This window comes from Scylla paramamosain, chromosome 29 (genome assembly GCF_035594125.1).
Source record: "Scylla paramamosain isolate STU-SP2022 chromosome 29, ASM3559412v1, whole genome shotgun sequence".
NCBI lineage: Eukaryota > Metazoa > Arthropoda > Malacostraca > Decapoda > Portunidae > Scylla > Scylla paramamosain.
Window position 1 is genome coordinate 16,689,233 of NC_087179.1, and position 23,667 is coordinate 16,712,899.

General features: G+C 43.2%; 1 protein-coding gene across 1 annotated transcript in view; it reads left to right on the forward strand.

Annotated features, from left to right (window-relative positions):
• LOC135115651 (piezo-type mechanosensitive ion channel component-like) overlaps window positions 1-23,667 on the forward strand; it is a 52,923-nt gene that overhangs the window by 20,405 nt on the left and 8,851 nt on the right. Inside the window, 32 exon segments of the mRNA XM_064032573.1 lie at window positions 2,176-2,352; window positions 2,816-2,905; window positions 2,907-2,945; window positions 3,321-3,458; window positions 3,809-3,974; window positions 4,069-4,250; window positions 4,688-4,858; window positions 5,028-5,149; window positions 5,403-5,518; window positions 5,846-5,988; window positions 6,278-6,454; window positions 6,659-6,773; window positions 7,262-7,452; window positions 7,916-8,117; window positions 8,470-8,562; window positions 8,791-8,953; window positions 9,954-9,971; window positions 11,876-12,061; window positions 12,491-12,666; window positions 13,018-13,174; window positions 13,264-13,427; window positions 17,450-17,571; window positions 18,244-18,396; window positions 19,179-19,294; window positions 19,744-19,883; window positions 20,243-20,400; window positions 20,514-20,605; window positions 20,925-20,990; window positions 21,282-21,368; window positions 21,511-21,685; window positions 21,830-21,990; window positions 22,723-23,622. Of these exon segments, the coding sequence (XP_063888643.1) occupies window positions 2,176-2,352; window positions 2,816-2,905; window positions 2,907-2,945; window positions 3,321-3,458; window positions 3,809-3,974; window positions 4,069-4,250; window positions 4,688-4,858; window positions 5,028-5,149; window positions 5,403-5,518; window positions 5,846-5,988; window positions 6,278-6,454; window positions 6,659-6,773; window positions 7,262-7,452; window positions 7,916-8,117; window positions 8,470-8,562; window positions 8,791-8,953; window positions 9,954-9,971; window positions 11,876-12,061; window positions 12,491-12,666; window positions 13,018-13,174; window positions 13,264-13,427; window positions 17,450-17,571; window positions 18,244-18,396; window positions 19,179-19,294; window positions 19,744-19,883; window positions 20,243-20,400; window positions 20,514-20,605; window positions 20,925-20,990; window positions 21,282-21,368; window positions 21,511-21,685; window positions 21,830-21,990; window positions 22,723-23,622 (5,156 nt within the window).

Sequence of the window (23,667 nt, forward strand, 5' to 3'; positions counted from 1 at the left end):
GCATGGTTCATCATGATATGTACTTAGATACATATTGACTGCTGACATGTATTCGTTCATGTACTGAGAGGAATGTGGTGGTGAGACAAAACACAGGATGAAGCAGAAGTACTTTATAACCCTCAACATGTCAACTGTTACCTGGCTTAGAGTGACACACACACACACACACACACACACACACACACACACACACACACACACACACACACACACACACACACACACACACACACACACACACACACACACACACACACACACACACACACACACACACACACACACACACACACCACTTAGGTACATCTGCTTCATGGTGTGTGTGTCTGTGCTTCCTCTCACCAGCGCCTCTCTCTCTTTCTCTCTGCCACTTGTGTTATGATTCACCCAACGAATGAGAGCATGCGTAGGTCAAGTTTTTCACCGCTTCACTAAAAAAAACACATAATTGGAACTAACAATCCAACACAACCATCTTTCATTTTGACTCAATTAAAAACACTGATTGGAGCAAAAGACCCAATTGAATTTTCTTCCATTCTGGCCTTCCATAAACCTTGACCTCAGCTGACCTTCACTGAGGCAGCTACACTTTGACCTGCCTTTCCTGTATCCTTGACGAAACGTACGGTTAACAAGCTACCTGTATACAGTGTGACCTGTGTGCTTCAAGTCGTCCCTGTGTTGCTGGAGTGTTGTGTGTCTGGTGTGTTCATTGTGTTTCTGTGTGTCCTGTAAGATGTGTATGCTGTGTGTGTGTGTGTGTGTGTGTTGTGTGTGTGTGTGTGTGTGTGTGTGTGTGTGTGTGTGTGTGTGTGTGTGTGTGTGTAATTTTGTGGTTTAACATTATTACTGAAGTTTCTGTTATTTTTTTTTTTTTACAATTTTTATGACATTTATATCCTTCCTGTGTGATATTTATTAGTGAAACAAGATGCACATGTCAACATGATATGAAACTTTTTTTCCGAATGTGTGACTATTAATCTCCATCGGCTTGCAGTGACAGACTCTCAATAGATGCAAGTTTTATGCTTTTTATCAGTCTTGCTGCCACCTGTTATGCATGCTGTCTTCAGTTTTGTATTGCATAGTGTTTACTTTGTATATAGCTGTTACTGTACATTTGTTTATATTGTTTACGCAGCAGTGATTGATTTGATATTTTGTCTGCGCTGAAGAATTATTTCATGTTCTTTGCATTGCTTTGAAAAATTGCCTCTTCAGCATTGTTGTTTGATATATTTTACTTGCTTCAGCTTGAGTATTTGTTGTAGATCTCAATGGGAATGTATAAGCATGGAGAATATATATTTTTTCTTTCTATTATTAACTTTTACATAAATTTCTATCTTGACATACTATTTTTTAACCACATAGTGTGTTTAAGTTTTCTTGTTAATAATATTTTTTGTTTCCATTATTCCTTTGTCTTCCTTAGCATTCTTCCATCATTAGAAACTATTCTTATGCCTTTTTATGTCTTCATTGTAATATATATATACATATTTTAAGTTCCTGATTCACTCCTACCCTACTGTTTTGATAGGATTCTTAATATTACAGTAGCTTTTCTTGCTAATTTTACAGTTGCATGAATGAGGTGTCTTGCATTACAGAGTGCATTCAGTCATTACAAATTCTTATATTCAAGAGTCCTCAAACATGGTGCAGCAGCATCTCTCTCTCTCTCTCTCTCTCTCTCTCTCTCTCTCTCTCTCTCTCTCTCTCTCTCTCTCTCACTCTCTCTCTCTCTCTCTCTCTCTCTCTCTCTCTCTCTCTCTCTCTCTCTCTCTCTCTCTCTCTCTCTCTCTCTCTCTCTCTCTCTTTTTATCAGTCAATCAGTCCTCAGACATGAGATGCCTAAAAATATATCTCATTCATGGTTTAACAAGGATAATGGGATCTCCATTCCTTGCCCAGAGTTCTTGGAGCCAGACACTTTTCAGGTCTTAGAATCTTGTAGATTTCAGGATTCTGAATCAGAAACTGTGGATCTTCATTGATTCATTTTAACTTGCAGTCACATAAAATATTGTCATTTCATTCATGATTGAAGGAAAGTGACCTCCATTTTGTACACAGATTGAAGACAGAACAGAGAGAAGTGGATGTCTGTTGTCCCCTCCCCCCCTCCACCACCACCCAGCCTGAGGGGAGTGAGGGCACCAGGGTGGAGGGGGACCTGGAGGGCAGCACAGGGTGGTGGTGGTGTGGAGAGCGGTGCTGGAGGGGACAAGGGAGAGCCTGAGGAGGAGCACCCCTCTTCAGAGACTCATCTACCCCCTGATCAGTGTGTTCCAGCTGGTGATTCGCTCATCATACATCGCCACCAACATTGTCATGATGGTGAGTGTAGCAGGGTGTGTGTCAGTCACTCTGCCTTTCAGTTATTTCTCCAAAAGTTACAGAGAGAAAACTTTAACAGAAATTACTGGTATTGTTGAAAGTAAGGGGAGGGTAAATCTAAGATTATTCACTTTATAAGAAGTTATTATTCAAATATGTCATGATTTGGAAAGGCAACTATGTATCTGTCCATCTGTATGTCTGTTATCATCTAATGGCTGATGTTTCTAAGAGCCCTCCCAGGGAATGGCTGTGGCAGAAGAGCCTCAAATTATTCCAGTCCTTTTATTGCATCTTCACATCCTCTAATCCAGTCATTCTCCTCCCATCCTCTTCACAACTTCACCTCTCTGTTCTTCCATTTCATTGAGGGCTGTACTCTTGCACTCTCTTCAAACTCAAAGAAAAGGATGCTTTGGTTTGGCCGTCTGTGCCGCTAAATCTGCTGTGGTGTGTGTTGCAGGCATGGAGCATCACCTACCACAGCTGGCTCACCTTTGTGCTGCTGCTGTGGGCCTGTGTGCTGTGGATGATTCCTAACCAGCGTGCCGCAAATGCTGCGCTGCTCCCCCTTCCTTGTCATCTATGCTGAGGTCAGTGATTCTTGCCTCTCTCTCTCTCTCTCTCTCTCCTCTCTCTCTCTCTCTCTCTCCTCTCTCTCCTCCTCTCCTCTCTCTCTCTTCTCTCTCCTCTCTCTCTCTCTCTCTCCTCTCTCTCTCCTCTCTCTCTCTCTCCTCTCTCTCTCTCTCTCTCTCTCTCTCCTCTCTCTCTCTCTCTCTCTCTCTCTCTCTCTCTCTCTCTCTCTCTCTCTCTCCAACCTTCCCATTAATGTTTTTTTCTTTATACACACCTGACCTGAATCACCTTAGATCACATCCAGCTCTTTGTACATCTTTTGTGTTCCTTTGTGTACCTGTCTTTCTGCCTGTTGTTTTATTGCTCATGTGTTCATCTTTTCCCTCTGCTAGCTGCTGTTGCTGATTCAGTACATCTACTGCATGGACCTGACTGAGGAGGAGCTGCCCAGTCAGGTGGAGGCTGTCAACCTCAGCCAGATTGGTCTGGTCAAGTATCCCAAGCTGCCATGTAAGCCCCTCATGGTCAAGGTAGGAACACTTGGCTCACATCTCAGACATTTTTATGGTGCTGTATTGCTTCATTATAATTATTGTCACCTGCACTCACTTTAATCACACGTATAAAGATATTTACATTTCAGTAAGTGCAGGCCTGTATGAAACCAAATGAAATGTAGATATTCTTTTAAAAAAAAATTTTCCTTTTCTACTACTACAAGAAAGCTTTATTGATTAAAAATTATAGAGATACCTAATTTTGATATCAAAGAGAATACCTAGGAAAAGAATGTTGTGGATTGATACACTTTTCACCGTGTTTAGAATTTTAGTATTGATGCTTTCCATGCCTCCCTCCACCCTCCTCATCACCCTGGCAGGTCCTGTACACCACCATGTTCTGGCTCACGTTGCGGCAGTACGTGCAGGAGGTGGTCGAGGTCACCAAGCGGGAGATGTCCTCCGCAGCCGCCCTCCAGCCCTTCACTGTGGCCGTCAGCACCACCACCTCTGGCCAGCCTGTCACCACCCTCATCTCCTCCAGTGGTACAGTGTTAGCCTTTTACTTCATCTCACGTGACAGACCTCTATGTTGCTCTGAAGGGTGGGAGTCATGAGAGAATGATGTTCCTGCCCCCAGAGGACCAGACGTCGTCCCCGGTGATGGAGCGCATCGGCCAGTGGGTGCGTGGACTCCTTGTCAAGTTCTGGATCTGGCTGGTGGCCATCATGCTCTTCATCTTTGGCATCCAGGGCTCCGAGGTGGTCATCTTCCGGATCATGTACATGGTGCTTTTCCTTGTCTTCACCATCACCTTCCAAGTGAGTCTTTGTGGTGGATTATACTTTTTTCTTTGCAAGAGGGACACCAGCCAAGGCCAACAAAAGGGAGTGAAAAAAGGCCCACTGAGGTGCCAGTCTCAAAAGAAAGCTCAAAAGTGTCATATGGTCAGGAAACTGTATGATTGGTTTTTCATTCTTTCACTTAAACTCCTTTCTTCCTTTACCTATCTGTTCTTTCTTTCTTTTAACTAACCTCCTGTCTTCCTCTATTTATCCTTCTTTTTTTCTGTATGTATGTATCTATCTGTTTGTAGTATTTATCTCTGTTTGATGTTCTGATGAATTAGTATTATTTCAGCATGATATATATGTCCATTGAATTATTTGACACTACACTTTTCAATCACTAGTCAAGTTGATCAGACAGTCTGTTACTTGAAGGTGACTCATCATAAACCACACTTTACTTCCCCCAGTTGTCGTACTCAGCTTGGCGTAACTTCCTGTATGGCTTCTGGCTGACGGTGATCGTGTACCAGATGGTCGTGCTGGTTCTCACCTACACCTACCAGTTCGATAACTTCCCGCAGTACTGGGAAAACTACACCTACATCCCTATTCAGCTGCAGAAGGATATGGGTTTGGAGGTATGAGTGGGACAGGAACAAGGAAGTGAGGTGTAGTGGACTGTATGAGTGGAAGGCCCAAGGAAGTGAGGTGTGATGGACTGTATGAGTGGAAGGACCAAGGAAAGATATAATATACTGTACTGTCTCTGTCTCTGCCATTCAGTAATACCTCTTTGTCTCCCTGAAGGTGTACGACACAGGCCGCCTCTTCATCAAGCTCATGACGCCCACCTTCTTTGTCATTGTCACCATCATCCAAGTGCATTACTTCCATAAGGACTTCCTGGAACTCTCAGATATAGAGAAGATGTAAGGACACCACTGCATCACTCCCTGATTTTAACACTACTAGTATTTTTAAGCAATTTCATAACCCAGTGCCTAATGACCTTTGTTGTAGCAGTGCCATGAAAGAAATTTTTTAATCACTTCACTTCACTTCTCTTAAAAGAAATGTAAGATCACTATGCAACTCAGACATCAACATGGCAGTCCCACAGAATACCTTGAAGCATGCACTACCACCATCATCCCTTCCTCTCTTCCCTTCCACACACCCCAGACCTGACCAGCTGCCCACAGTGAAAGAAACCTCCAAGAAAGCTGCCACCAAACCCAAGCCTGCAGTACAAAGCCACCCAAACCTGCTTGAGTCCTGCACACTGGAGGACATCAGAGGTGAGTGTGGCAGGGGAAAGACTATTGCAATTTGCTGCTTCATTGTTACTTAGGTTTTAATTGAATAACAGTTGAACTCATATTTATCTTTCATAGTGGTTCATCAAATTATCCTCTTCTCTGTTTGTCACTCTTTCTTCCAGCACTCCCAGCTTTCCCTCTCTTCACACTGCATTATATTCCATCCCACAAATCTTTCCTATGTTCTCTTCCCTACTCTTCACCATCTTCTTTGTCAGTACCATGTGGTCCTGTCATCATTGTGCCTTAGATCACCAGTCAATCAGACCCTCCCTTGTAACCTTCTATGTCACCCTTCCTCATCAGGGGCTCTGGAACACTATGGCACACGTCTGCTGGGGTGGCTGCAGGAGGGCTTTGCCTCAGCGCTGGAGCTTGGATGGCGGTTTCTTGAGATTCACCTCATGAAAATTGTCCTTGGCTCAGTTATCACTCTTGCCTGCTATGATGTAAGCTTGGTGTTCTTAGTCGTTCTTCCTTTATCCACCTGACATAAGATTAATTTAATTTACTTTTATTCTATATCCACATATAAGCCTCATTTACTTCACTCCTTTTTCTTTCTTCACGATGTAAGTCCCATTCACTTAACTTTTATTGTATCCACTTAGTTATTTTTCCTTTACCCACATGATGTAAGGCTTATTCACTTTGCTTCTGTTATATACTCACACTGGTGATACACATAACCAAAGCTTCCTTTCCCTCCTGCCCTGACTGGTGTCCCTCACTCCTCAGGTGTGCCCTCTCCACTGGGCCTTCGTGGTGCTCGCCTCAGTGGCCGTGCCGTGTCCCGAGAGGATCCAGATTGCTATATGCAGGACTTGTATTTTTCTTGCGTCCCTTCTGCTCATTGTACGCATGATCTACCAGATTGATTACATTGACCCAGAGGAGTGGGTGGCAGACTGCTCGGTATGATTCAGGTTGTGGTTGTAATGCCAGTAGTTGTTACAGTAGGTGAAGAAAGCAGTTCATTAGTATTAGTGATGCACATTCTGGTAATGAGAATAATGTAGAGTAAAGCTTTGATTGATAACTGAGTAACTAACAGAGTAATGATGGCAATATAAGAGTATCAGTTTGAGATTACTTACACTGCTTATGTTGATCCTGCAGATGTTCAACAATGAGACCACAAAACCATATCCTCTAAACACCACAGCAGACAACGCACTGTGGGTTGGCCTCGCCAAGACAGACAACCTGCCCAAGTACCTCAAGGGATACATAGGTGAAGGCTCAATACTGGATTCCTCTCTTAAAATTGCATCTTACCTGGTTCATGAAAAGTTTGACAGGATACGTGAAAGTCTGTCATGGCCAGTAATTTGATATATAGATGTCTGGTATAGCAAGAGGGTTTACTTGCTGTATTTTCACATGGGTTGCATCTTGATCTTTGCTGTCATATTCTTATAAAAAGATGCTATTCAGTATTAATTATACATTGTTAATTCATAAGTACAGTGAACACAAAGGCATTTATTCTAAAGATGAGACCAGTTTGTGAGTCAAGAAAATCATGTAAGAATTGCACACTTTGGTTTATTTATAGAAAATACAAATATACTGGAAGGAGAGAGAGAGATCTGTCCTCTGATTCAAGACTAGTAGGCTGACAGATGAGTGCAGTGAGTGAAAAAAATGGGACAAGGAATTGTTTAGTTGACAAGTAAAGCATCACACTTACCTGGCCCTCCCCTGCCCCCCACTGTGCAGGCATCATCGTGGTGATCACTGTGCAAGCCGTGGTGGGCATCCGGCAGCAGTACCACCGCAAGGTCACTGGCCTGCCCCCTCCACCCCCCGGCGTCCTGTTCCCCAATGTGACTCGTGCTGTGGCTGACGATGGTGTGGTGGAGTGTTTGAAGTTCCTTCTCAACTATGGCTTCTACAAGTTTGGGGTAGAGGTGAGGTGTTCCAAGCCTGCTGCAGTGGGTGTGTTGGCTGTGACTGATGTGTCTGCAGCTGTGATCAGTGTGTGAGGTGGTATTTATCTTTTCTGAAACTCAACCCTTTGACTGCTAATAACAATATGCCATTCTTTACTTCATTTAAGGAAGCCTAGCTCATTTTACTGAAGAAAAGAAACTATAGACAGTAAAAGATTCTAATTACTCCATCACTCCTGTTGTTATCAGTAATGTTTTTATCATATTGTAAATCTGCACTAGACTATTATTGAGTTTGAGGGGAAGCTGTAGCATTCATAGATTTAAAAAGAAAACTTGAAATGATAGTTTATTTTCATTTAACATCAGTATTGCAAATTGATCTTTAAAATATCAAACAACCATTTTGGTGCTGAAATGTGTTGGAAGGTGTTGTGTTGCAACAATACCTGCATCACATAACAGTGGTGCTCTGTGTCAGATCTGCCTGATGAGTCTGGTGGCAGTGATTGGGACGCGCCTGGACGTGTACTCGCTCTTCTATGCCGCCTGGTTGTGTTACTTCTACAACCGGGAGCGGAAGGGAATTGCTCGGGTGTGGAAGGGATTTGTGGTGTTCATCACAGTGCTGCTGCCCATCCAGTACCTCATGTGTGTGGGCATCCCACCAGGCATCTGTACAGGTGTGCATGTCTGATTCTTGCCAATGCTTTCCTCATAAGGGATCACTTCCTAAAAAAGCTTCTGACTTTTGGGTCTATATGCAGGGAGTCATGCTCATCAGTGAGTTGTGGTGTGTTTCTGGACATGTTTGCAAAATATTGGATGAGTAATATAAAAAATGCATTTAAGATTAAGGAAAGAAAAAACAAAATTGGATAAAGCTTAATCATTCAACAACAAATAGGAAAAATAAAGCTTTCAGTAATGAACGTCAGTGCAGCATCAGAAGGGAACACAAAACTTGAAAGAAGTGGAACATCAAGGTTTTCCTGGCTCCTTTTCATACTCAAGCTGTTCCTCTCTCCTGAACAGACTACCCATGGGCTGGAGAGATGGACCCAGAGTTGAGGGAGTGGCTCTTCTTCCCAGACTTTGTGAAGCCACCCGAGTCTTACAAGATTGTCAGTGAGTATTCTGGGGAGTTGTGTGTGTGTGTGTGTGTGTGTGTGTGTGTGTGTGTGTGTGTGTGTGTGTACATGCATTTTACTGTTTGGAATATTTCTGATGGATTTTGATGACCTACTTGATCAGAGTCTTCTAATAAATTCTTACACTTAACCATTCCTTAATCTGTGTCATTATTTTTTTCTGCCACATGAACTGACAATCTGCTGTGCCTTCCTCACCTGACAGCGGACTTCTGTCTCTTGATCTTTGCTGTGAGTCAACAGCGAGTCTTTGAGATAGAGTTTGCTGACGGGGCCGACTCATACGAGGGTGGCAGCAACAAGGAGATTGTGCACGAGGACCAGGCTTCCCTTGTTAATCCACTGCCAGACTTCGTTACCTATGCCAGGTGGGATTCACAGGACTGCATACAAGCTTCCTAATGCACAGCTGATGATTTGAGATGTCCATGTTAGAAGGTGCACTCAAACCTCAACTCTAATCTGTGTCGGTACTGTAGAACTTCATCCATGCTGGGTTGATCACACTTTGGACAAACTGCAAGCCCTCTTCTAATCTTGAACTCCTTCCTCATAACTCAAAGCTCCCTCCTCTCAAATGTTGTCCTTCTCCTTCCTTGTTCCGAGCTTTCCTCTCAATTCCAAGCTCTTTTTTCATTGCTCTAAGCTCCTTCCTCTCAACTTCAAGCTCCTTCTTCCTAATTCAGTTCCAAGCTACTTTCTCTTAGCTCAAAGGTCCTTCCTAACTCCAAGCTGCTCCTTCCTAACTCCAAGCTACTTCCTCTGAACTCCAAGCTCTCCCCTAACTCCATCCTCCTTCCTCCCAATTCTAACAACAGGAGCTAAAATAAAGCCAAAATTCTTTCATCAGTGAGGACTCTTTCAGCAGGTTGGTTTGAGTGCATCTTTTAGTACAGGGCATCTCACTTGAATCCCAAAGTCATATGAATGAAAAAATATTAGTAGGCTCTCTTCATTTTTGGCATTCAGAGAAATGTGTGATAAGTGGGTAGATAGTACATGCATAGTTGGTTTTGGAATTACTGCTAGATTGGACTGCCACATTTAAGATGAAGTACTGAATGTTGCTTCAAATTTCATTATTCAAGTGTTATGAAAAATAGATGTTTATTTAGTCTTTGATCTGTTTTGCAAGAAATCCCTTGAAAGTAAGGACTAGGATAGAGCTGTCAGGTTTTGCTGCTACCATGAATTGCAGCAAGGCCCCACATCATCCTGTTATGAGATATCAGTCTGTACATGTGGGTGAATGTTGCCAGAGGGTGGGTAGGGCTGGTGACGAAGCTTAGCAAGGATTTCAGGCCTCTCCCAAACACTGTTCCCTACTAACACCATCTGTCTATGGCTTTATGGCTTCTTCTCCCTTAGGAATTCTGGAGGTAAAAAGTAAGTATAATATCCTCCGTAACTGCAAAGACCCCCACCTTTGCATCACCAAGCTGCTCCCTATAGTGTAGAGTACTTGATGCAGAAGAACTAACACTTGAGTGAATGAGTGTAACCAGACATGCCGTGCCTTGTGCCTTGGGACTCGCAGGACCTGCTATGACCACTGAGCCTCCAGTCCCACTCCCAACACAATATCTTGGCCACAGTTCATGCCTACAGATGAAGAGTACAGGAACCTGCTGGGAAAGCACTGGGAAATTATTTAAAATCTTTATTGAAACAACTTTGAAATTATTAGCTAGAGAGAGAGAGAGATCTGTATGGAAATGTGAGTCATTATTGAACCTTCCCAGTGGTGACTACTTGATGCATATAATGAGTGGCTGGGAGGACAAAAGGGAACATAGGACACCTCTGCTTGCTGTTCCTCCTGCTGTTACTGAACCATCAAACTATCAGAGCAACATGATGCATCTTACATTTACCCTTGCTAGAGCTTGAGACCTTAACCTCCTTTATATTTTACTTCACTAACGACAGAATATCCCATTTTAACTTTACTGGTCTGTGCCAAGGGGATGTGACATGACAGTACCTTCCTGCTTGATTCTTCCACCATGTTTGATTCATAATGAGACATCTGATTCCCTCATACCAGTGTAGTTACCATGCACTGGGACACATTGCCTTATCTTTACTTGGTTCTTCTTCTTCTTTTTTTTTTTTTTTTTTTTTTTTTTTTTTTTTTGTTTGTGTGTGTGTGTGTGTGTGTGTGTGTGTGTGTGTGTGTGTGTGTGTGTGTACCATGTTTTGACATCCAAGAGAAGTTATGCTCATCTCCTCACTACTGTGATCCAGCTTGGTTTTAAATTCTTCAAATATTCCTTGCATGAACCACTCCTGTACCTAAGTTGTGCCAAATTTCTGTGCCTCTCTACTGAAAGCCATATTATTATTATTATTATTATTATTATTATTATTATTATTATTATTATTATTATTATTATTATTATTATTTTATTATGATTTTATTTCAATCTTTATTTATCATTATTTTGTCTTGTTATCAATTCCTCAAGGCCTCTGACTGCTGAAGTAGAGAGGCTGTGAATGATGTATCTATTAGAGTATTTTGAGTAAATGAATGGCAACCTATTAACTGCATTTTGTAAGACTTCATGTTGGCATGTTGTACATTTATACTTTTTATATCCAAACTCATTATATGCACAGAATGCACATGTAATTTGAACCTTTACATCCTTGTTTCATGTACATTGTCAGAGTTGTGTCATCACAAGGTGCACCACTCTTAGGATTGTCACAACTGCTATGCACACTGGTGGGGGAAAGTCATTACCATGAATCAACTAATGTCTCACTCTCACTTCCATTGTGCTCAACATTTGCCATCAGTCTTAAAGCATCTGGTTTCCTGATCATTTGTTAGTTGGTTTATCTGCAGGATCCACAGGTAAGAAGACCAAAGATTGAAGGGAATTGCTCCAAAGAGAGGAAGTCAATAGACATTTGATCATGAATGTACATATCAGTGTGCTGACTTTAAATATTTCATTCTTCAGAAGAGCACATGTCCTCATTACTGAATCTGATAGAGAACTTTCCCATTCACAACACTGCAGACAGATCTTTAAGGCTAGTGTATTAATTAAATGTTATAAATATCACCTGTATATTACATGCTAATCTAATGAAAATGGAGAAAACAAACCTTGAACTTACCACAGTTTGCTGCCATGTAACATTGAATTTCTCACATTAAAACCTCATTCCCAAGATTTCACTTTCCCCTCTTTAGCAACTTTATTTTCAGATCGATGGTGTAAGATGAGCAAGGTGTTGCAATACCACAACTCACCACTGCACCATCACCCTCACAGGAACTATTTGGACATGGTGAAGGTGGTTATCTTCTTCACCTCCTACTGGGTGACCCTTGCTGTCATGTTCCTCGGTGGCACCAACCGGGTGACTCTTTTTGCCATGGGCTACGTCATGGGTGCCTTCATCTTCCTGTGGCAGGGCAATGAGTTCTACCTCAGGCCACTCAATGTCATCCTGCGCCTGTAAGTGACAAAAGTGTATCATGGCTTGTAATTTTTGCTTCTTTTGGGGTTTGTCGAGTGTCAGGTGAGGGACTGGCACCACGTAAACCTCATCTCCTGTTATTCCTGTCAATCACTGCTCCCTCTGTTGCTTTCATTCATTACAGCTTTCTTTCAAGTCCATTTTGCCATCTAATTCTCAGCCTTGCTTTCAGATTCCTAAGTTTCATAAAAGTGTTCATACCTAATTACAAGTGTGCAGGATGAGATGCTTGAGGGAACCAAATGGTGAAGGAAAGTGATCTGTAGTATAGGTGTGTTGTGTTGTCAGAAGTTAATGCAACACACCAAGAACTTACTGTTATAAGTGCAAGAGAAATGTTAATGTAAGAGTGAACAGTAGCTGTGATGCACTACTGGGCACCTCTTTCACTGCCTTGCTTGGTGTAGATGGAACTTCCTGTTGGGGTACAATGTTGGGGTCATCGTGGTGAAGACGTTCCTGCAGCTGCTGGGTTGTGTGTTCCTGCGGCCCCTCGCCCTCAACACTTGCTGGCTTGTCCAGCTTCTAGGCATTGCCTGTGTCAAGAAATTTGGTGACACTTCTGACGAGGAGATTGTTGAAGGTTAGTGACCCTAAAGTAACTTTATTATTTAAAGAGAAACCAAGAAATGAGATGATAAGAAAGAGTCCAAGCATGGGTTTTTACTTGTAAGTGAGGAGGGAAATCCAGTAGGCATGACAGGAAGAACAGGAAGGAAAGGTGGGAAGGTAATAGGATTGTATCTAGTAGAGTGTGCGAACTGAATCAGTTTGAGATTTAGGCAAGAGAGGAAATGCTGTATATGTATGCTGAGATAGATTTCATCCCTAAACTGTCTATACCAGCATCCTCCCTCTGTCCTTCCTTCAAAGCACTGGTTCACTCACTGATGTTCCATGTCTTTCCTTGACCTTCCCTTCTCCCGTCCTGCAGACTTGAAGAAGGACTGTGCCGTCCCCAAGTCTGAGGCAGGTCTTTTATGGGATGGCATCTGCTTTGGCTTCCTCCTCATGCAGCGGCGACTCTTCTGTTCATTTTATTTCCAACACCTGGTGACAGAGATGAAGGCACAGACCAAGCTTGCTTCCAGGTATGATCAGTAAGATATGGAGAGAACATGGATGTGGAGGGGTCTTCATGTTTACTATTTACTTATCTTGCACAATTTGCAACTTGCAGAGGTGCTGAGCTGATCGCTGAGCTGATGCAGGAGGAGATAGCAGAGCAGCAGGCAGCAGAGCGGGAGATGCTCAACAAGATCAAGGAGAAGATGGAACGCATCAAGGCATCGCAGCAGCTCATACAGAACCAGCAGATCCAGGAGCCAGCCAGCCACTACGAAGGTGAGACCTGAGGCACTTCTGCCTCCCTGCCAGAGTGTGTATCTTTTGGGTCACAACTGGTCTGTGGTATTTTTTGTCTTCCTTATGTATTTAATTATGGCAAAGTTTGGCAAGCATTCTATTTGGTATAAGGATTGTGTCATCTATGGCAAGGAATATCTTAATGATCTGAATAGTTCAGTGTGGGTTGCCTAAGTAAAATTATATAACTTATTGAAAATTCAGGCTCAAGTGATAATATCCATTTATATTCTTGTTTCTGAGATCCTTACACAGAAAATACCACTAGTGGTTGTTTTTGTGTGGTAAATAATTCCCTAAGGCAGAGCATGAGAAAACTACTTAAACATTTTTTTCTGAGGCACACAGGAACCCTTGAGCAGCATTGGTTGTTGAATAGAGGAATGTTCTGTACACTGCCATGTGGGAATACATAGGAAGCTGCCTCTTCACTGGATTTCTTTAGTAATGAGCAAAATTTAATGAAATACATTCTCACTAATAAAAACCACATTAGTTTATTGGCTGTAGATGGACCTGATATTGGTGGAATTTAGTTGTGCAAACTTCCTGTGGGTAAGAAAATCCTTGTACTTGTGTAGTAGACCATTAGAGTGTGGTGTGTTGTGAGTTCAATGCATCATTGAGATCGTGTAGAGCTTTGGTGTTAGTTGCTTGAGCCATGTGTCATTAGTATGGTGCCTCTGCTGCTTGAAATGTTGCCGTGCTTGGTGGCAGGTCTTCAGATGCATCTGCTACTTGCAAGTAGGAGATTGTGTGTAGCCATTACATAATTATAGTCAACTGTCATGATGAGTCATGTCACGCAACGCCAGAATGTTGCACTTCATTACCCAACAAAATAAGACGACCCTATCAGTAAATTTTACTCTACTCTTAGATATCCACTGCATATTGATTTTTAGTGTTTTTTTCCCTGAATGTGGTGTGAGTGCTTTGCTTTGCCTGTTGGGAAACATAAATTCCCTTTAGCCACCAGAGCAGTCCAGTTTGTGCTGGCACCTGGTGAACACTGGCACTTAGCTTGGGAATTCCAGGAACTGTTGTCCTTTCGTCACTCACTGTCATTATTAGATTTTTGTAAAGCCTATAAAACCTTATTTCCTAAAATTATCTTCTAAAAATAATTATTTTGTGAATTGTTCCAACTTTGACCACAAAGAACAGCTCAGCACTTTGGCTGGTCACCTGTGGTGGCTATTTTGGGATTTTAGACTTAAATATTGAAAACTCCTACAACATGGGAACAGCTTATGTGAACCTCCTACATAAATGAATTGTCACTTGTATTGAGAGATGCTCAGCAGATGGAAGCATGCAGAGTCGCTGCCAGCAGAAGATGGTGGTGATAGTGGCCACCATCACCACATAACTTTTCCTTCCCACTCACCACCAGTAGATTGCAGATTGTAGCTGCAGATTTTTCCTGTTTAGCTGAAATCAACATCACTGTCTAATGACGTGTTTGTGTGAGGGTGTGCATGTGTGTGTGTACTAAAGAGATGCCTTCCTGCTTTCTCCTGTTGTATTCTTTAGTTCCGCCGACAAGATTTCAGCAGGGTGAGTTCCTAATGGCCATTTATCCTTGTTGCAGCCAACACCTCGGAACAGTTTTCCAATGTCAGTAGTCCCCTTCCCTTGGAGATGACCTCGTCCCCTCCCCTGCCCCCCTCCGCAGGTGTGGATGACGTGCACGGCCTGTCGTCCCCCCGCCCCCGGGCCCCCAGTGCCACGCCTGGGGCCCCCACCCCCTCCTCCGCTAACCTCACCTTCTCCCTGGATGGTTACTTGGAGCCGACGCGTCTGTCCCTCACCACCCCTCACTTCTCACACCAGCCCATCACCTCCCCTTCAGAAGATTCTTTCCCCTTCTTCTCCCCTCCACCATACCCTGCCCTGAGGGACCGCCATGCTCCCACGCGTGCCTCCGCCCCCGTCACCCACGACATTGGGCCACCCTGGCTGAGGGAACACCTGGCCTACCACCGCCCCTCCGTCTCCACCACGTCGCCTGCCATGTCCCACCACACCTGTAATACCCTGTGCCCCACAGCGCATGCCCCTCCTGCCCTGTGTCACTCTGTACCTCCTCCAGCACCACCCCTCAGCTGCCCCAACCTCTCCACACCCAGTTGTCCTGTTTGTAGCCTGTCTCGTTCATTGCACACTCCAGCCACCACTCTGACCTCCTCCTTCTTCTACCTCCTTTTCTCTTTCCTTTTCAGTTTTTGGCTGTGTCCAAGTTGACCAGTCCACACATATGTGAAGACTCAACTTCTGTATTTCTTCATGTTTCTTACAGCCACCTCCCGGCACAGCTGCTGAATCTTACTCCACTGGAAGTTGTCATGTGGTTTTCAATGTCTTGTTTCATTTTCTTACATCTTGTTTCACAATATTTACAATTATGCCACATATAGATACTATTCAGATATCAACAGCTCTCTGTCTGTCACCACAAGGTTGAAATTTCCATACTAGTGGATGCCATGCAACACAAACACACAAGTGCCATTTTGTCACATTTTCCTCAACAAACTTCAGCTTTCACACCTTGAAAACTTTTACTCATACTCAGCCTGTTGTTTGCCACATGGTTGATGTATACAAATTCAATACTACATGAATGTGGTTGTTGTCCCTCCACTCCTTGCACCTCAGCTGTCATGAGCCGTTATGTCATTCCTGTACACAGGTGCTCTGCCCCTCCCCCTCGGACACACAGACTGTGCAAGGCAGCCACGTAAGGCGAGACACTGGCTGCATTTCACCCGTAGACCCCTCCCTGGTGCAGCCACTGGTAACCCGTAGCTGTGTGCCCCGAGAGCAGTCCCTCCATCAGGAGTGTCATACATACCTGCCAGGCTGACATGCATTTGTAGACCTAGACATATTAACCAGTGCCTAACAGGAAACAGTCCATTAACAACTGCTTGACATGATATCCTGCTGTGTGCTCATAAAGAGAGCAGAAAACTAACACTGAAAAGCAGAGCATGAAGTGAGCTGTATGATAGGTTGACACAACCATTGCTACAGCAACATCTTGTGTGATGTCCATCATCTCTTCCTGGGCCTAAGCCTTGCAGTGTGTGGTGTGGGGGTGACAGTGCTGGTGTGGCTGTGAGCGGCTCATGCTCTTTGTGTCACTGCGGGTCATCAGTGTTAGGGAGAACATGTAAATTTCAATTCTTTGCGTCCTTACTGCAAGATTCAGTGAAGGCTCCTTCCCAGCCCAGCACAGTTATGTGTAGTCTGCAGTACACTTTCACCTCCACACATTAAACTGTACATAAACAGACTACTTTCATTACAGATTGTACATACATGTGTGTTTCCACATTGTGTATATACTTTACCTTTTTTTACCTTCCACAGAATATAAAGTCTATATTTCAGTCTTCAGTGTATAGTATGTATATAGTGTTCATGTGTCTTCTTACTCATTTCCCTTTCAGCTCTGTGTGCACTTGTCACTTGTTCAGTTTGTGTTACACGGTGTTGAATGAAGTGATGCTACATACTCATGTCTTGTCAGTGTTCCATGTGTTGCTGCAGTGCTTTCAGCAGCAGCAGCAACACATCCTTATAGGATTAACTCATTCAATATTTCAAGTCATTTATGTATGTCTGTATGTATGTCTGTAGGTTCATTGACAGAGGATGATAGAAATGAGAGTGATTGTGTTGCTGTAGCACGAGGCAGCACAACACTACAGAGGCTCATCCTTGCATTTTCTTTACTATGTCTCTACTTCTCTCCTTCCTCTCCCCTAGTCCCTCAGATCATGAAATATCCCTTGTATTATCAATTTTGTAAACCATAAACCCTTTAGACCATAATACTTAAATCCCTGACAAGAATATAAAGTCATAAACTTGTTGCATTGCCAAAATCATCACTCATTCCCTGATAAACCCTTTATACTGCAGTCAGCGCAAGTCACTGCACACTGAACAGATGCCACTGCAATACACTAACACCGGCTTACCTCCTGCAGCAATACGGTCTGGCGACTACTACATGTTTGAAGATTATGGAGACTATGAGGGACTTGCACCCCTGGAGATACCTGAGGAGCCGCCACAAGGGGACACCACACAGGGAATGACGGTTTCAGAGGTGAGCGGTGAGCAGAACGACACCCTCCACCCCTTACAGTCTGTCAGGTCCTCCTCACTCATGAAGCACAGAAAAATGTATTGTGTGAAATACTTGTAGTGGATGTTATCTAGTTGTTATTGTTAGTTATTGTCACTAGTGGTTGATAGTGGTGGGTGGCTAAGTATATGTATATATTATTTGTGGTCTTAACCAATAACACTACTCTAAGGTATTTGTATACTTTGTTATCTACTAACTCTACTAATACTATTTTTTTGTCATTCTCTCTCTCTCTCTCTCTCTCTCTCTCTCTCTCTCTCTCTCTCTCTCTCTCTCTCTCTCTCTCTCCTTGTTTCCCATTGTGTGTATGTGTGTGTGTGTGTGTGTTTGTGAATGTGTCAATGCGTGTGTGTATATATTTTCCTTGTTCAATCTTTGTTTTGACTTTTATTGAATTTTATATTTATCTCTTCTTCTTTATTATTTATTTATTGTACTTATTGATTTTTTTTATACACATACTTACTGCACATGGACTTCTGTCTGACTTGTCTGACTTCCTTGGGTGTGCATGTGTCTGCATATGATCCATTTTTTACACAAACATTTTCTGTGCAAACATGGAATATTTTTGCATGACTTGTGCAACGTCTATACTTGTATGCATGCCTGGGTTGGGACGGGTGACAGCTGCTGAGTTCTGCGCTGAAGACAGACATCGTGGAAGCGGCTGAGGAGGCTCGGACCGCCCGCCTCTCAGAGTCTGACGCCACTTCACGCCGCTCATCTTATGTGAGGCGGCCGGTTCGACGCACCCTGTCTGGCCGCTCACAGGTGTCCATGGTGCGTCCCCCTCTGTGCCTCACCCTCATCTTGCCACTGCCACTGCCACTGCCTGTAATTCTTCCTGTCCATCTCTCAGGTCCAGTTTCCAAATTTTAATCATCTCTTTTCACTCCCAAAAAATGGAAGCAGAGCAGAGAGCAGATGAGGAGATTAGTGCCTGACACAGTCCAGCAACCTCTGTCACTGCTTGTTCTGCTTCCTTTTGGTTGGCAGTTTCATTCATTGCCAAGCCACGATCACTTAGTGGTCACCCACAGAGCTGCATGGCTGTGCAGTTTCTTTATCATTGCCTTTTTAAGTTTTGCAGCCTTTACTGATCAGCTTTATATCTTTGCTAACTCATCACCACTTGTTTTTCAGAAGGAAACTGGTCAATTACTCAGTGCATAATGGCATTGCTATATCTCTTATTCCAATCCATTATCTTTTTTTTTTTTTTCATCTATCCCACAGTACAGTAACATTCATTCCACATATCAGATAGATAAAGTCAGACTCATTGTTTCAGAATTCATAGTCATTCAATCATAAGGTTACCTTGACTCCTTAATAGGGAAGCAGAATCTGTTTGTCTCTGACTCCTCAACAAGGGGAGCAGGATATATTTCTCCATCACTTCCTGCCACTTGGAAGTTTCCCACTTCTTTTTCCCTTTACTCTTATCTGCTCCTACAAAACTCATCCACTTCTGGTTCAAAGCTTTCTTTCTTCTGCTGTAAAACTAGACATCACACTCCACGGCATTAATGATGAGCACACTGATGTTGCTGGTGTTTCAGGCATCCCGGACTTCACGAACAACGTCCAGGAGTGTGCGCATTCATCCCCGTCCTCGCTCACCCCCAGCTGTTCCTCACTCACCCCCACCCCTGCCTCTCTCTTCACCTCCACGACGGTCAGTCTTTTCTTAATCTTCTTCCTTCATGCAAAGTCCTTTGTCTCTCCTATTTCCTGTTTTCTCTATCATTTAGATGAACATGATCATCTTATTATGTTTATCTCTCATTTCCTTTAATTTTGTTTTTGCCACCATAGAACATATATACTCGTACATTCCTTGTTTCCTCTTTATTTAATTTTGTTCTTGTTTTCTTATGATAAATCTCTCATTTTTTTCCTTCTGTTTCCTTCTGTAATCTTAGCTTTTCTCCACCCTAGATGCTTTATTGATTCCTTTTCTCTCTGATCCACAATTTTCTCCTTCTTATTTCACACTAGGCTCCCTCAGGCCAACCTTGTCTCTCATACAGTTTTACTACAAAATCTGAAGAGCACATTTGTGTCTCTTCTCACCATCAATAAAAGTTTGTATTTCAGGCAAATACCAAGTTAAATTTTCCACAGGTCTCCCTTAGCATCTGGTCGGCCACCCCCACCCTCCACCCTGCCGCCCCTGCCTCCCATACCCCAGCTGGACGGTGGATACCTGGCCGATGATTCCACTGCGCATGACTACTCTGAAATTGAACCTGCTGAGCCCCAAGGTGAGTGTCTCATGAGGTTTCCTGTGCTGTCTGTGCATAATGGTCATGTAACTGTGCACTTGTCAAGTTCTAATCAACTGGAAAAAATTGCTAAGTCATGTCAAGTAAATTTAGAAATTTTGTTAGTTGTTCAAATAAACTTAGAAATTGATTGTAAAACATACTGGATTATTTTATCAACTGAACCTCTTCTTTTCTGTTCACAATTTCCAAAGAGCAATCATGGCTACAAATTTGCTAATATTTTCTGTCAAGGTTTTTTAGGGAGTGGGGTTGTTTTTGGTTTAAAGTAGCATTATCCATGATCCTTGGCCTTCTTGCATTTACACAAACCAAATATTTCCTACCCCTTCCCACAGGTCTTGCTCCCATCCTACGGAAGATTGTTCACTGGGCCAAGTTTGCCTGGGAGTTCCTGGAATCTCTGATGATCTCAGCAACACAGCTGCTCAACCGCCTCTCTAAGGATTACCGCTATGTGGCATGCTGTCTCTCAGAAGAGAAGAAGAGGCTCAAGGTAAGTCTCGTACATCCATGGTTGGAAGCGAGATGGACTCCTTGGAATTATTTATTTGCAAAACATTGCTGTCCTAAACTGAGGTAAACTTAACATACCTTCTTGCCACTCAGGAGACGGAAGGGTTTAGGGTGATGCCCGGGGCGCCACCACAACCTCCACAGCCTGAGACTGGCTGGTCAGAAGTTCCTCTCAACCAAAATGGGTAAGAGAAAACTTTAGTTTATTGTTCTTGGAAAATTTATTTAATCCTTCAGTTACTCTGAGACTAAAGTTCTGTGCTCTTCTTGAACCCTTGATGAATATTCATTATTTTAACAGATTTTGCTTCAGTGATATGTGGTAACATTTCCAAGGCTTAAAGGTGGGTCTTTTTATTTATTTATTTTAATTATTTTACTTATTTTTTTTCTGTTAGAAAATATAGTTGAATCTGTTAAAAAATATAGTTGAATCACCAGTAAGTGATTTTTCAAAGATAATGTGGGTGTAGCTGTGCAGGTATTGATGTGATGCCTCCACAGGTATGGTGGACAGGAGCCTCTGGAGATACGAGTGGAGAAGGCAAGTGAGGACAAGACAGATGACAGGTGAGTTGAGAGGAACATAAAACCTTCCTTCTCATGCAAGATGCAATAATTTATCAGTACTGTATACAATTTTACTGAAATGACTGTGCTTGATTCGAATCTCACATCATTATTTTTGTTCATTCACTATCTTCATTATATTGCTGACAGAATATCACATTATACATAAGCAGATCAAGTAGCAAAAAAAGTTGTCAGGTAAAAACAAATTATGAACTTTTGGTAATTTTACACAAAGATAAACAGCTTGACATTGTGTTTTATTGTGATTTTTGACACTTCTGTCATTAGTGTGGATTTGGTGGACATCGGAGAAACCCAAGAGAAAGACTTCAAGAAGGAACAGCCACCTCTCGTCAAACTTATTATTGCCATGTGGTGGGTATTTCTTCCTTATCCAAGGATAATACACTATTTTATTGGTATTTTCTTTAAACTATAGTTTATTCTCTCCCTTGGTATAACATCATCTATTTTCTTGCTTAGTCCCTTGTATCATCACCACCTCCCTCCCCGACAGGTATGCCATCCTCTCACGGTCTGAATTGGTTTGCTACATTATGATATTCGTGAACCAAATCAAATCAGCAAGTGTCCTGTCACTGCCACTGCCGTTCTTGGTGTTCCTGTGGGGCTCCCTCAGTGTACCGCGCCCCACTAAGTCCTTCTGGATCACTGTCATCGCCTACACTGAGGTTGTGGTTTTGTCTGCTCCCTATATTATCATATTTGTCATTATTACTGGTCCTGGTTTGATAATAGATCCAGCATCTGATTTGCATTGTTTATATCCTCTGTAATTGTTTCACTGTTTAAATTTTCCTCTTCTTCCACCTCAGATTATTGTGGTGGTGAAGTACTTATTCCAGTTTGATTTCTTCCCCTGGAATCAAGTGGCACTTGACGCCGCCTTCTGGCCTCCACGCATCATTGGCATTGAGAAAAAGAACAGATACGCCGTGTACGACTTGGCACTGCTGCTGGTAGTGTTTTTCCACAGGTAAAGGCTTGTCTCAGAAGATTAGGTTGATGCACCACTATCATCTACAGCCCACTCTCCTTCATTTAATTTTTTCTTAAATTTATCAATTTCCTCACACTTCATTCATATACAGTAAAATCCCTCTCATCTGGCATTCGAGTATCCGGCAGCTTCAAGTATCCGGCACATTTTTCCCCGAGCCTTAAAATCAATAAAAAATCAATGTGTACTCATAAAATCGATTAAAATTCCCATGCGAGGCATACTTTGTCCCCTCGCCACCAGAGCGCACTGCTTCGCACCACCCACGGCCCACTGCACTGTGTTTACTCAGTGACTCAGTCCTGCGTGTGCACTGTTTATCGCCTGACACCTTCATCATGCCTAAAGTTGTAGAAAAGAGGAAGTGTGTTGTGCTTACACTTAAGCAGCTGATTAAGATCAGCTGATCTTTGTTATGGTAAGACGCTCGAGTGTAGGGTGGTGATTGTGGACATAATTTCACTTCTATTCAAGTATCCGGCGTGTCGGCAGTCCCGTTGATGCTGGATAAGAGGGATTTTACTGTATTTTATGTAAAACTGAGATGTGTCAGATGTTCTTGGCTGTAAAGTTAAAGTATTTTAAGTAAAAGGACAAAATGCTAAATTCTGTAATGTATGACCTCTTCAATTTCCATGTATGTAATAACATTAACCAGTGTAAAATGTGTAATGTACAAATTAACTTTGACAGTCAAAATCATTACAGATTTATGCTGAAGAGCCTTGGATTATGGAAGGAATCTTCAGACATGACCCCAACAGTTACTGCCCATACCTCCCCAGCTCCCAGCCCCACATCCTCCTCTCCCTCCTCCACACCCCAGGGAACAAGGAAAGGGGAGGAATCCACCCTGTCTGCTCCAACCTCCAAGGAGGATGAAGATGAGTCCACTCTGTCCTACACAAAGGACACCTCTCTGTTGTCCAAAGATACACGAGAAGAGGAGTCGCTGTTCTCCAAGGACACAAAGGGCAGCAGCTCCCTCACATCCAAGGACTTCAAGGACATTTCCCTGACATCCACTGGCCACACACGGGACAGCTCCCTGCCTACCACACTGCAGGATGCTTCCCTGACATGGCAGGAGCAGGAGAGTTCACTGCTGCTGAATGTCAATGACGAGTCCTTGCTGACCCGTGCCTCAGAGCCTCTCCCGGGGTCCTCTCCCTCACACTACCTGCCACTGTCTGAGGGCAGTCAGACACCCCAGGCTGAGTCTGACACAACATACCAGCAGCAATTAGGAAGTGAAACAGCAGACTATGCAGAGACTTGGATGCCAGGTCAACACGCCAGGCACTCGTCCCTGGTGTCTCAGGTGCCGGGTGGAGCAGAAACCACAAAGCCTCGCACCTCCTCCCTGGTGGTACGGCCTGAACACCGCCGCCACCTCTCAGAAGGCTCCCGCGTCTCCTTCAGCCAGCGTGCCCCGTCCCTCACCTCTCACTGCACACACATCTCCCAGCCATCCCAGTCCGGCGCCTCAGACTCTGTACATGTGACCTGTACTGCCTGCAACCTCCAGGCACTGAGGGACCTCCAGAAACCTGACATGGAAGAAGTGAAAGAGAACTTGCAACAGCTGCCCAAGATTGCAAAGGGAGGGTAAGTGTGAATATTGATCTACTCTAATTATCTTTGAGTTTGATA